At 29.4% G+C, this 13,371-nt stretch overlaps 1 protein-coding gene across 4 annotated transcripts; it reads left to right on the top strand.

Annotated features, from left to right (window-relative positions):
• The first annotated feature begins 8,168 nt into the window (after nucleotides 1-8,168).
• LOC129303308 (ethylene-responsive transcription factor RAP2-7-like) lies at nucleotides 8,169-12,574 on the top strand. Of its 4 annotated transcripts, none has more exons than XM_054942534.1 (9): nucleotides 8,169-9,101; nucleotides 9,527-9,552; nucleotides 9,653-9,683; nucleotides 9,779-9,866; nucleotides 9,990-10,135; nucleotides 10,430-10,527; nucleotides 10,621-10,751; nucleotides 10,910-11,041; nucleotides 12,006-12,574. In XM_054942534.1, exons 1-9 carry the CDS (start codon nucleotides 8,644-8,646, stop codon nucleotides 12,270-12,272), a joined length of 1,377 nt encoding a protein of 458 aa, XP_054798509.1. In that variant the 5' UTR covers nucleotides 8,169-8,643; the 3' UTR covers nucleotides 12,273-12,574. The 4 variants fall into 4 exon arrangements, with proteins under 4 accessions (XP_054798509.1, XP_054798525.1, XP_054798517.1 ...); XM_054942550.1 differs by having other exon boundaries at nucleotides 11,992-12,171; XM_054942542.1 differs by having other exon boundaries at nucleotides 8,171-9,101; nucleotides 10,922-11,041.
• The last annotated feature ends 797 nt before the right edge of the window (nucleotides 12,575-13,371 follow it).

Here is a 13,371-nt window from a genome sequence, read left to right as displayed (position 1 = left end):
ATCTTTGTAAATTAGTTATCTAACTATTACATTTAGGATTGAGGGAGTAATTTATTAACAATGTAACTAATTATCTTTCTTCTTACAAATAAGGTTTTAGCATTCACATTAGAGCTAAACTTCTAAAACTCACAAATATACTTCCTTCGAAAGCATCTTCTGAAAGCTTTGTTTGGTCTAAAATATAACATATTGAGTAATTTTTATAATTATTTTTTTAACTATAACCCTACTTCATTACTTCCTCTAATAAAAATTATAAACATTTTCTCTACGTTAATTTTGGTCCAAACAATAAGTAACTTATTATTTGTTAAACAAAAAATTTTGTGCATGTACTCCATCCGTTTTCAAATACAAAAAAAAAAATTAAACTTCCATATAATTTTTTGTTTTTATAAGAAAATATTTTTTTTTGGGATAAACATGGAGATAGAGATATATATATATATATATATATATATCTGATGAGGGTCCAAATAAGAACAAAACCCCATAATCCATTTGGCTTCAACATCTCTGATCACTACTGCCCCACAAGCACTCCTCCTATCCTCTAAAACAGAGGCATTTGTATTCAGCTCAACACAACCATAAGCAGGAGGAATCCACTTTGTTGAAATATCCCTTCTACAAAGTTTGAGAGCACAAGAATTAAGTAACACCATATCCATAGCAGCTCTAAAAACACTATTAAGTGATGATGTTAGCAACATCTTCAGAGCCAGATAACTTTTTACATCTAGTAGTTCATATATCCCAACAGATGTACCCAAAAAGGATGTTTCAAGAGATATTTCTAGTATTTTGATTACCATTTTCATTCTTTAGGATATTTCTGCAAAAGAATAAATTTCAAGAAGCATTTATGATATATTTCCTTAATTGACCTAATTTGCTAAATAATACTCCTATTATCTTAAATTAGAAGTCACTTTAAAAATATTAAGGTTTTATTAAATATCATTATTCTAATATTATCCTTTCTCTCTCTATTTAATTTTTATTCTTATCTCTATTTAATATATTAAATGAAAGTTATTTTGAAAGTTTATATTTTTATTTTAAAAAAATAAAGTTATTAAATATATTTAATAAAATTTATTGATATGTGAGATTTTGTTCAAAACTGTCTTATAATTTAAAAAAATAAAATATTAATCACAAGAGAATTTTAATCCAATGAACTTTTCGATTTCAAACATAATTTTTAACTTTCTTAAACCATATGAGTTGATTAAAATTTTAAACCATAGCTTTTAAATTATGTGTAATTCTATAAATTAGGGGGTCTTTCATTATTACTCCAGAATTGAAGATGAATTTGGGTGATTTTCCCCAAAAAATTAGAACAAGACAAGAATGACTTGTGTTGAAAGTAGTTTCCAAAATTACTATATATAAAGAATCCAAAGGTGATGGCAATGGGAAAGGGAAGAAGAAGATCAGAAGATGCCGCATTTATGGTATCGGCAACGTTGTCCAGCTGCGTTTCTGCACTCTGCACCCGCCTTATCATCATCATCATCATCATCAACAACTCATCCGTTGGCTCTTCCTTATCCTCTCATTCCACACGGATTTATTTTAAATGCTATAAAATAAAATAATTATAACATATTATATATGTGTGTGTGTGTGTGTGTGTGTGTGTCTATATTTTTTTTCTTTATAGTATTTTTTTTGTTCTTTGCAATGTCTCCCTCCTGTGCTGGACAGTCAATTGGATTTATAAAGTTAAAGAAGCTGATATATAATTTGAATTTTGAATTATAAGTCACAAGCAATTTAAATTCTGAACTCTTATTTGATATATTATGAACCATAAATAATTAAAATTGATATAATTTTGCCCCACTGTTAAATTATAACAAACATTTTTTTTAACAAAATGGGGCCTAATATGTAATTTTTCTCAAAAAAGGGTATGTGAGAGAGGGAGAATGTAATTTGGTGAAAATGGCACATTAGGCATTATTTTTTAAAAAATAATGAACGTTTGTTGTAATTTAATGGTGAAGTGAAATTACACAAACTTTAATTATTTACGGTTCATAATATATCAAATAAGAATTTAAAATTTAAATCACCCTTGGACTTATAGTTCAAGTTAAATGGAGGAGGTTTTGTCAATGCAAGATGATTTGTATCAATAATCATATGAAATTTTGCAAATATTTACATGCAAGAAAGGAAAAGAGATTTTTTTTTTAACCTCATTTCTAGAACTCATGTCTTGGGTTGGCAGGTTTATGGATAAAATAATAGATAAAAGAGTAAATTAGCCTTTCAACTATATATTTAGGAATGTTTGGAGCCATAGAATCATTTTTGATATAATATTTCTCTTCAACTTTAAAAACAATATAATATATTCTTTATGGTCAATAAAGGTTAAATTTTATCGTTAGTTGACTAGAAAATAATCTCAAAAATTACAAAAAAGGAACAATAAAATTTTTCTTGACCTTTTTTAGTAATTTCTTGAATCTTTGTATGTATGTTATGGGTCCCTCACTATAATTCTTTGGTCATTCTTTATAAATTTTAAGGTCCTTTTTGTCATTTTTTAGTTAATTAACAGTTAAAGTTAATTTTTGTTAATGATAGAGGTCATATTGTACCATTTTTAAAAGTTAAAATAAAAATTATACCAGAAAATGAGTTTAGAGTCCTAAATATTCTTAAACCTATAATTTAGGAGCAATTTGCTCTGTTATCCTAAAAGAATTCTACTCAACAATGGTCTGTTATTCTCTGCACAAATGTTAGCAACGTCGAGTTACAATAGGTAGTAGGACAATGACAAATATAAATGTTAGTAATGTCAAGTTACAAGTATAGACATACACATCCTCGGGCCATCATTTTTTTAGGATCCAATGGTCCTTCCCTTCTTCTCAACATTCTCTTCTTCTTCCTCTTCTTGCTGTCTCTGCATTACACACAGTGTATTGACAATGCATTCATTAACTATTGACAAGATGCAGTGTTGTTTCATATAGCAGAGATTTTTCAATAAGACAAGCTTGCATCAGATGCTTGGGAATAATATATAAAATGTCCTATATGAAAAAAATAACATAATACAATTTTCTAGTAGTGCTTGCATTCTTACAGGTCAACCTGTACAATACAGTGTATTGACAACTATCCATAGTATATTGACGATATAAAAACACACTAATAACATATAAAGTTATTCATATTAGATATTTTTTAACGTATCAATGTTGCATCAAATTGTTCCATACATATTAGCTATGCAAACTGAATGATTGCAGGTATATCCAGAAAGCATTATCTTACCCTTAAACAATAATGAAATCATTAATGCAAAAGAAATCATTCATCCATCCAACAATCACAATTTTGTTTGCTGTCGATGAAATCCTGTAGTTGCGGATAAAACACTCCCAATTCGCTTAGATGAAAACAACGGTAGTAATCATAAATATGAGGAAGTGAAAATTACCCTATTGTGAACAACAATCATGAATATGCAGCAATCTTCAGTATCACTAATCATGGGCTTTGTGAGACTGTGTGCGTAAGCAAAATTTCCTTTTTAATGCTAGAGAAAAAATTGATAATTTTATTTTCAAACTTATTCACCCTTAAGTTCTTGAAGATCTAGCAACTATTTCATGAATTTATGGGACTCTAACGTATTTTAAATGCTTTCATGGAGTCTTAGAGCGATTTTCCCAATTATACGTACTTGAGCCTCTAGAAGTTAGCTCATTCTGTAAGAGTAGAATGGGATACGATCCATATAGAGGTTTCAAGTTCAAACTCTCCTTTTGTATAATTAAGAAAATTAAAGTTTAATTAGGAGACACTAATGTCCATGATTACAGAAAATTAAATAGAATAAAAATAAAAAAAATTGAATTTGTAGATTTAAAATATCATTTGTATCCTTAAATACAAGGATAAAAGCAAAAGATTATTGTTGTTGTTATTAAGTAATGATAAAAAATATAATACCCACACATCACATATTTTATTTTTTATATAATTGGATAAAATTTTTATTATGTTTCTTTCAAGAGTTTAGGGGGAGAAGTTAATATTGATTTGCTTGTGGGAACTTGATGTTAGATGTAAGGGTTTATGTTATAAGTTTTTTTGTTGTTGTTGTACACATATATTCTACAATTAAGGATAATTAAGCATGTTTGAGGCACAATTAGACACTAAATATTTACATGATATAATTAATTATTTATCCCAAATATATTCACATCATGCATATTAACAAAAGTGAGATTGTACTAACTAGGATTTGGAGTTAAATATTTTTCTATATATATATATATGAATGCTCGAGAAAAATAAGAGAAAAATTTAATTTGAAGTGAAAAAAAATTGACAAGTTAAGTGGTCTAATTAAGGAGAAAACTCAAAGAATTCCATTTTAGATTTTTAGCGTTTTAGACTTAAGGACTTAAAACTCTTGTAAAAGAGTAAGAAAATATAGAGCCCATTTGTTTTAGCTTCTTTCATGAAAATATTATTTATTTTTTGAAAAAATTATTTTGTGAGTTTTTATTATATTGTTTAAAATTTAAACAATAATCAAAATTCAAAAAAAAGAATATTCATTACGGGATATATGAAGATATTATAAAATTTTAAAATAATATAATTATAAATTATTTTTGTAAAAAAATCAAGAAAGATATCATAAAATTTAAAAATACCTAATTGATAATTATTTTTATTATAGTAACCAAACATAAAATAATGTCTTCTTTTTTTAAAAAAATCTTTGCAAAATAAATTTATTTTTATAAAATCTCTAAACTTCCTAAAAATAACTTATTTTTTAATCTTAAACAAGTGTGCCCATAATGGTTTTCAAATTTAAACTTATATTCCCAAAAGTTTTTCAATCTTAAATCAATTTTCCCAAGCTCAGTTTTTCATGCCTACAATGTTTTTAAAGTTTGGGAATTTAAAAAAATACATTTCATATTGAATTGAACTAAATCAATTGTCCAGTTTTCATTTTTATGTCATTTTTGGTTGACCAATTCTGAGCATTAGTCAACTAATTTATCCGTCACGTAAATTGGTTTGCTTTTTTTTTTAAAAAAATCTCACTAGACCAATTTTCTAACTTGGTCGACTAATCGTTGTTGTTTTGGAAATAATTAGTTGACCATTGGAAGCTTTTCATTCAACCAAAAATGACATTTTATTTGGCTATTGAAAGCAATGATTAACATTATATTTGACCAAATCACGTTTCTAGTATATCAAAGTTAGTTTAGTTTTTCTCAAGTTACTCTCGGCCTCAATCTTAGTTGATCAATTGTGGTCATTAGTGGAATAATATTTTAAGTATCTTTTTCTCAAGTTACGCAATGTTGGTGAAAAAATTTAAATTATTAAAATATGTATATTTAAAAAGAGATAAAGTTAAAAATTTATTAATTTTTCAACATGAGTTTTAAAGTATTCTTTATTTTTAATAAAATATATTCTGAGAAATCAGATCAGACTACAGCAAATTTCTAGAACTAATTGACCAACTTTGCCATAGAAGCATTTAATGAAGTTGTTCAATAGGGTTAACTTTTATGGCTAATGGTTAGATTTCATCTATATAGTAATGGCTATAATCACTTGTAATCCACAAATGAATATGTCATGTACATGCACAATTGGCATGCAACAATAAAGCTATCATGGGAAGCATAATTTGATGTGAAATCTATTCAATTACAGCAATGGAATTGGGCATGGTACTGTAGAAGCAAAATTGTTTACCATTTGATCCTTATGTAAAATAATCTGGAACCATTTTCCCTTTGCTTCTCTCTTTCTCTCCCCCACCCCCTTTTCTCTCTCCTCCTTCCCATTTTAGTTAAGTTCAATAATTTTTAGGGATATTTTTGTCTTTTTTATATCTAATAATTCTTCATTTATCTATTTAATATTCATATCAAACCAATTATATGGAATAGAATTTCATTTACTTTTTCTAGTGTCCAAATTCTTTTTAGAAAAAAGGAATCTTTCAATATTATCATACCAAGCAGGCTAAAGTTACCGACAACTTTGCTTTTTCTTTCATGCCATTCAATTTAATACTCCTCTCACCTTATTTAAAATCACTTTCAATATATTTTATAGTAATTAAAAAAATTTTTAAAATTTATTAATTTTATTAAAAAGTTTAATAAGTTCTTAACTTCATCTCTATTAAATATTTATAATTTAATAACATACTTTTTCACTTATTAATATTGAATGGAGGGTAAAATGAAAGATTTGTCATAAAAATTTAAGGGTTAAGGTACAAAAATACTTAGAAGTTTTTTTTTTTTTGGCATGAGCTTTTGGTTTTCTTAGGTTAACAAAGATACATGATACTTATTAATTTTAGGCTAAAATACATACAACCCTTTAAACTTTGAATCAGTTGCATGTAACTTCCTTTATCTTTAAACATTTAAAATTAATACCTTTAATCTTTAATTTTGTTTTTCAAAATCTCTAACCATTAATTACTCTGTTATATTATTAACAAAGTTTTCCATGTCAGATTAAAAATATTTATATAGAAGTTTACATGGCATTATATGTAAGCAAATAATAAGGGAGAATTATATTGAAGACCCATATAAAAAAAATTAATTACTATAAAGTCCATTAACAATTGAATTAAGGTCATTAATAACACATTGGCCTTAGTTTAGTTATTAATGAACTTTATAATAATTATTTTTTTGTGTGAAACTTGTATGTGATTTTCTCAAATAATAAATATATAAAAATTATATTTTTAAATATTTATTTTTGTATTAGTTATATATATATTTTTTGTTATTAATGGTGCATAGTTTTCTTCTATTGAAGGATAAATTTTTACTTATATAATACTTATCAATTACAACTTTTAATATTTTTTTCACTTATTTAATATAAAGGTTGTTTTAATGGATAAAAATAATATAATTATAATTTTTCTTTTAAAATGTGTTAATAGTCAGCAACCAGAACAATGTTGCTCAATTAAAAAATTAGAGTATAATCATGGATGTTTAAAGTAAAAACTACAATTTTGCCCCTCCTTATATTGTGTTAAAAAAATTAATAAAAATATTTCGTTCATATCATGTGCCATGTCTATTTGATTAATCGGACATGGCAAAAATCTATTAATAACATAAGAGTGTTAATTAATAGTGTGAGACTTTGAAAAACAAAATTAAAAATTAATGGAATATTTTAGTCATAAAAGAGGCCAACCTTTTCTAATTTTTTAAGTTCTATCCAAGGAATTTAACAATTAATGTCGAGCTATTTTAATAGAGTGTGTAAGTAGGCCTCTTTGATAAAGTTAATGAGGGTCCATGCATCCTTGTTAACTTAATGATACCACAGGTTCAAAGAGAAAAAAATTTTAAGTATTTTTACATCTTAACCCAAAATTTAATGATATGAACTATAAATAAGACAAAAAAAAAATCATTTCCCTGTCTTGCAAATAAGATCGGAGTACATTGTGTGATTATTTCTTTCTATTAATTTTTGTGAACAAATTACATATAGTGCCTTTGTTATTTTTGTTGGAATGAATTTACCTAGGGAGAATGATGTAAAGGTTCTAAAAGGATCAATAAATTCAACCTTAATTTTAAGTGTTAAATTTTAAATTTATAAATTTGACTCTTAATTTTACAATTTAATTGTAATGAATTTGTAATTTATTTTTTAAATTTTAATATAGTTGAAGAATAAATAAATTTATTTTTTTATTAAAATTTAACATATAAGTTATAAATTTATTACAATGAAATTATAAAATTAAAAATTAGATTTGTAAATTTTTAAATTTAACATTAAAATTCAAGTTAAATTAATTGATTGTTTTGATACCTTTGCGTGGTTCTCCCATCCACCTTCCCATGTTGCATTCCATGTTCATACCAAACCAAATTCCACATACCAAAACAAGAAAGGAAGCAAAGAAGCATCTCTTATTGTTCTTTCCTTTCTCTTTCCTCACATTTTTCATGAACCGAGCGTGGCATGAATTCGTTGGCTGATTCAGATTTGCTGGCAGAACAGCATAGAAGCCCTGGGACCATACATGATTAATTTATATATTTAACTTAAAAGAGTGAATCATATGCAAAATGTTATCACTCACTCTCTCTCTCACCCATATCCGAAGATAAAGGGCCCAAGTCTACGACTCCTCTTTCCACAGTCCTCCTCACATCTTTCACGTCCCCATTTTTCTCTCTCTATAACCCAGCAATTTACTCTCACAATTCACCAACAGTACTTGAAATCTCTCTTTTTCCTCTCCATTCTCCATACCCATCACTCTATTATATGCTAATACACATGTTGCCTTCTATGTTTTTCCAATCCTCCTCCATGAGCTGATCACACTGTTGGTTTTTATTTTTTTGGTATCTCAAATCGTTTCTGAGACAACCACCTTTCAATTTGCCCTCTCAGGGTTGAGTTTTTCCTTCACAGTTTAGTTTTCTTGAAGGAGATTCTTGTTCGGGTAATGGGTTATTGTATTTCATAGTTTGTCGTTCATGCTCTACATGCCCCGTTTGCTGTGAAGATCAGGAGCCGCAGGTAGAAGAGAGCACAAGGTAAACTAAAGCTATGTTGGATCTCAATGTCGACGTGGAAGGTTCTCAGCCCCAAATGGAAGAGGACTCAGGGACTTCCAACTCCTCGGTGCTGAATTTCGAGGAATCTCGAGACGAAAATTCTTCCGCCTTCGTTTTCGACATACTGAAGAGAGAATCAGATTGTCGGGTTGAGGATGATGAAGAGAAGAAAACTCCACAAATCACGACAAAGCCACTTTTCCCTGTGAACAGTGACGATAAGGGACGCAGAGATTGTGATTTCCGATTGGGATTATCGTGTCCGAGAAGTAATCAATGGCTGAACCTGTCCTTCGCTGAGAGTGGTGCCGGCACGCAAGATGAATTGAGAGTGTTGCAGCAAAAGCAACCCCAAATCAGGAAAAGCAGAAGAGGGCCCAGGTCTCGAAGCTCACAGTACAGGGGTGTTACTTTCTACCGCAGGACTGGTCGATGGGAATCCCATATATGGTACACAATTAAAGTTTTCGGGATCATAGGGTTTTTTTTTTTTTTTTTCCATTCCAAGAAATTTTCCATGTTTCTAAAATTAGAAGTTATGCTGAGACAGGCAGACACCCTTAGCCTGTTGATTATTACTTCCCAAAAGTTTTGATTTAATCAGTCAACGCGTTTTCATTCATGAAAAGTCCAATAATCTGCTGACTTTGGATGCTAGATTTGAATGGTTTAACAGTGACAAGTAAAAAAAAAATAATATCTAAAACAAACATATGATTAGGTTTGTCCTTATTTTGGATATATATGTGAAACAAGAGGGTGACGTTGCACACTTTTATGAAACTAGAGGGATCAAAAGATTATTTAAACTCAATTTGGTGTGTAGGTGTTATTATAACTTGTTTGATGTTGTAAGTTCATTTCTGTGAACGCAGGGATTGTGGGAAGCAGGTCTATTTAGGTAAGTGGATGATCACTTGGTGTTACGTTTTAGTTCAGTGGAGATTTCATTTGTCCTTTGGTTTCTCTTTTGCTGATTTAGCCTATTGGGTTTTGATTAGGTGGATTTGACACTGCACACACTGCAGCAAGGTGAGAATCTGTTCCTCTGTTGTGAGTAAATTTTGTGATTTTTAATTCTCCATTTGAATATAAACTTATCAAGTTGATGCCTGTTGTCTATGCAGAGCATACGATAGGGCTGCAATTAAGTTCAGAGGAGTTGATGCTGATATAAACTTCAGTCTGAGTGATTATGAGGAAGACATGAAGATGGTATTAATTGAATTAGTTAAATGCCTAGTTATTGCAATTTCTGTTTGTCTTTTTTATTTGGCCATCATGGTATTCGACATCTTCAAGTCCTGATTTCGTGAACAAATTTTGATTGGGATGCAGATGAAAGGTTTGAGTAAAGAGGAGTTTGTCCAAGTCCTTCGCCGCCAATGCTCCGGTATCCCAAGAGGGAGCTCAAAATATAGAGTTCTGTCTCTCAACAAATGGGGTCAATGGGAAGCACAAGCCAGCCCTTTCCTTGGCAAGAAGTGAGAAACCCTCATTCAAACAAACAAAAAAACTCTTCATTTCTCATTAAGATTAAGGCATTTTCGATCTCTATCTTGGCTTTTTTTGTGCCTGGCGATCTTAAGGACGTCTTATCTCTCATTGCCTTGTTGCATATAGAATTTTAATTATGTTTTCTAGAGAAATGAACCTCAAAATATTAAAGAGAGATTATGTCTCTTCGTACTAACTAGGCTAATTCCTTTAGGTGATAATTTTCTGCAGTTTAATTCAACCCGAACTGACATTTTTCAATTTTTTTTTTTAACATGTAGGATTTATGACAAACTACCCTTCAAGAGTGATGGAAGAGGATCGGTGACTAGCTTTGAGCCTAGTAAGGGAGAGAGAACTATTGAGTCCAGCAGAGGAGGTATGAATTATGAAGATATGATAATGTTTGGCTCCTTCATCATAAGGGTGAAAAACTACTTCTCATTTAAAACTTGACGGCTAATTAATGCAGGGAACCAACAAAATCTTGATTTGAGCCTTGGAATTTCTCCACCTTCTAATGAATCCAAGAAGAATGATCCTGGGGGAAACTTATCTTTTTGTTATACAGCTTGCGAGCTGCCCAACAAAGGAGGGCTGATGGTATGTATCACTCTAGGCTTTGATCGTTTAAAACTCAGTGTCTTCAATATTATATCTATATCTATATCTACATAGATTTATATATATATATATATATATGGGAGTTAGAGAGAGAGAGAGAGAGAGAGAGAGAGATGCTGGTGTTAAATCATCTATAGCCCCTTTTACAGGCTGATACCAGTGGTGCTGCAATAATAGGGGGACAAGCCATTTATGGTGTGGCAATGCCATCTAAACATGGCCAAAAGTGGTGCTCTGGCTTATATCCTGGCCATGTACAGGATTATGAGGTGTCTATCTTACCTTGTTTACTTTGAGTTCATCATGATTAGGAAAAACAACTGTGAGCATAATTTTACTTTGCATTCATGAGTTTAACTCCTAATAATCATGCATTGTCAAATAATTGAGAATCTAATGCTTGAGTTGTAAGACTTCCAAGTCAATGGTCCTGCATGCTTTGAACCTGTTTCTTTAAATGTCATCATGTTTTCTTGACCTCTATGTGCTGGTTTCATGTCAAGGTCTTCCTGAATTCTTTGTATTTGTTTTAAGGGAAAATATAACTTTTGGTCCTTGGATTTTTCCTCAATTATCAATCCAGTCCCAAAATTTTAACTCAAAATAACTCAGCTCTTATAATTTCTTGATTTGGTACAACCCAGTCCTTATAACTACTTAACTCAGTAAATTACAAGAATTGAGTTGTATTGAATCAAAATTCAATGGCTAAATTGATAATTGAGAGAATGTTTAGGAACTAAAAATTATATTATCCCTTGCTTTAAATTGCAATTACTTATTTACTCTGTCTGGAATGCATGACGATAACATTATAATCCGTTGATCTTGTACATTTCTTCATTGTCATACCTTTGTGTAGCAATGCATCAAACATAATTAAACATAATACCATGAACCTGCTTGACACTGCGATGATATAGAATACTAGCCTATAAGATACATCAAGATATCGTTTAACATTAATTAGATAATTTATGGTCACAAATTAAAAGTAGTTGTATACAATGCATTCAGAGACAGATGAAAAAGAAAACAAGAAAATGAGTATGGAGAGAAGTGGACTTCATATGGATATAGTCACACTCTTTCTTTGACTATATGACTTGAGATAATAATTATAAAAGATTCAACTTGCATTTTACATAGTATCATTCTATGTTTGATGACATTATCTTGAACATCTCGGTTTGGATTTTCATATTCTAATTCTAAACAGTGTATCAATGCCAGGACAAGGCCATAGAAAAGAGAACAGAAGTTGTTCCCTTATCAAGATTCCCAAATTTGGCTTGGCAACTTAATAGCAACGGCAGCATCACGCCGGTGCCGGTGTTTTCTAATGCAGCATCATCAAAATTCATTTCTTCTAGCAACAATGGTGTGTCAGCCCCACCTGCAATCAACCCTCGTAACAATTCTATCTACAATCTGTGCTTCAGTTCAACCACAACATCCACAATTAATAGCTCCCCAAGTTGCCAAAGTCTGAGTACCTGAAAGATCCATGAACTCAGTCTGTTCAGTTTCTTTTTTAGTGGATCTATAAATGATTTGGTGAGTATTAAAGCTTCACTATAAATAGTAGTAGCTAGCTGGCAAGTTGTGATTGTAATGAAACAATATCCAGCATTGATTACAGCACCCAACAACTTTATTACTCTCCTTGAGATGATCTAAAACATCATATTTCATTGTGCTTGAGGTCTTTCTTACCACATCGATGTATACTGAATTTGAGATTTTGTTGGTAAGAGGCTTTAATGAATGCTTTGTGGAATGAGTTGATTTTTTTTTTTTTTAAAGGTTATGGACAATCTTTAATGCCAGCGGATGCTGTCGTTTTCCTGTAAATTTATATTGTTCAGATTTTTCGGTTTGAAAATTTAAATTGCCCAAGTTTTGATTTGAAAATAATTTAACTTCTTATTGTTGAATAATATCTCAAGTTTAAGTCTTGAATATAAAAAAAAAGTTGTCGCGAAGAGAATTTTATATCTGTATAATCTATTTTCAGCCTATAACAAAAAAGAGAAGAATAGACTAGTATTTTAACACACTTTGCTGAGAACAATTTTGGAGGAAAAAAAAAATATTTTCTTCGTTTAAAAATATAAAATATTTTTAATTAAATTTTACCCTTAATAAAGTAGTTACTTATTTTTAAATTAATTCTATCTTTTCATATTCATTCCTATTAAATACCTTATAATAAATATAAAGTCATTACTTTTAAAAAAAAGGTGATAATTACACTTCGAAAAACTAAAAATGCTTTATATTTTTTAATATCAAACTTTTTAAAAATGTTTTACATTTTTGAATAGAGAGGTAAAGATTTGAAAAATATTTTGATCATTTTCAATTTAATTTCAAATATTAATTCAGAAGTTTCAAATAAAATCAAAATATGTAAAATTGAAAGAATATATAAATCATACTACCAAAATTTAAAAGTATTGATTGAGTCAAACTTTAAAAGATTTTTTTAATTGAATTTCAAATTTCTAATTCCTAAGATAGGATCTAATGCAAAGATATCTTATTACAAGTAGATGAAAGCTCTAGTTTTGAAAGTAATTAGAAGATTAAAATAATT

The sequence above is a fragment of the Prosopis cineraria genome, unplaced genomic scaffold (genome assembly GCF_029017545.1).
Source record: "Prosopis cineraria cultivar Desert tree isolate PC_DT_omini unplaced genomic scaffold, ASM2901754v1 PC1, whole genome shotgun sequence".
Taxonomy (NCBI): domain Eukaryota; kingdom Viridiplantae; phylum Streptophyta; class Magnoliopsida; order Fabales; family Fabaceae; genus Prosopis; species Prosopis cineraria.
The sequence above is the reverse complement of the archived record's forward strand: the minus strand, read 5'-3'. Positions and strand labels throughout refer to the sequence as shown.

Coding starts and splice junctions, on each gene's coding strand:
- LOC129303308 (XM_054942534.1), top strand. CDS start 8,644: ATGTTGGATCTCAATGTCGACGTGGAAGGTTCTCAGCCCCAAATGGAA. Junction 9,684..9,778: donor ACTGCACACACTGCAGCAAG/GTGAGAATCTGT, acceptor TTGTCTATGCAG/AGCATACGATAGGGCTGCAA. Junction 10,136..10,429: donor AGCCCTTTCCTTGGCAAGAA/GTGAGAAACCCT, acceptor TTTAACATGTAG/GATTTATGACAAACTACCCT.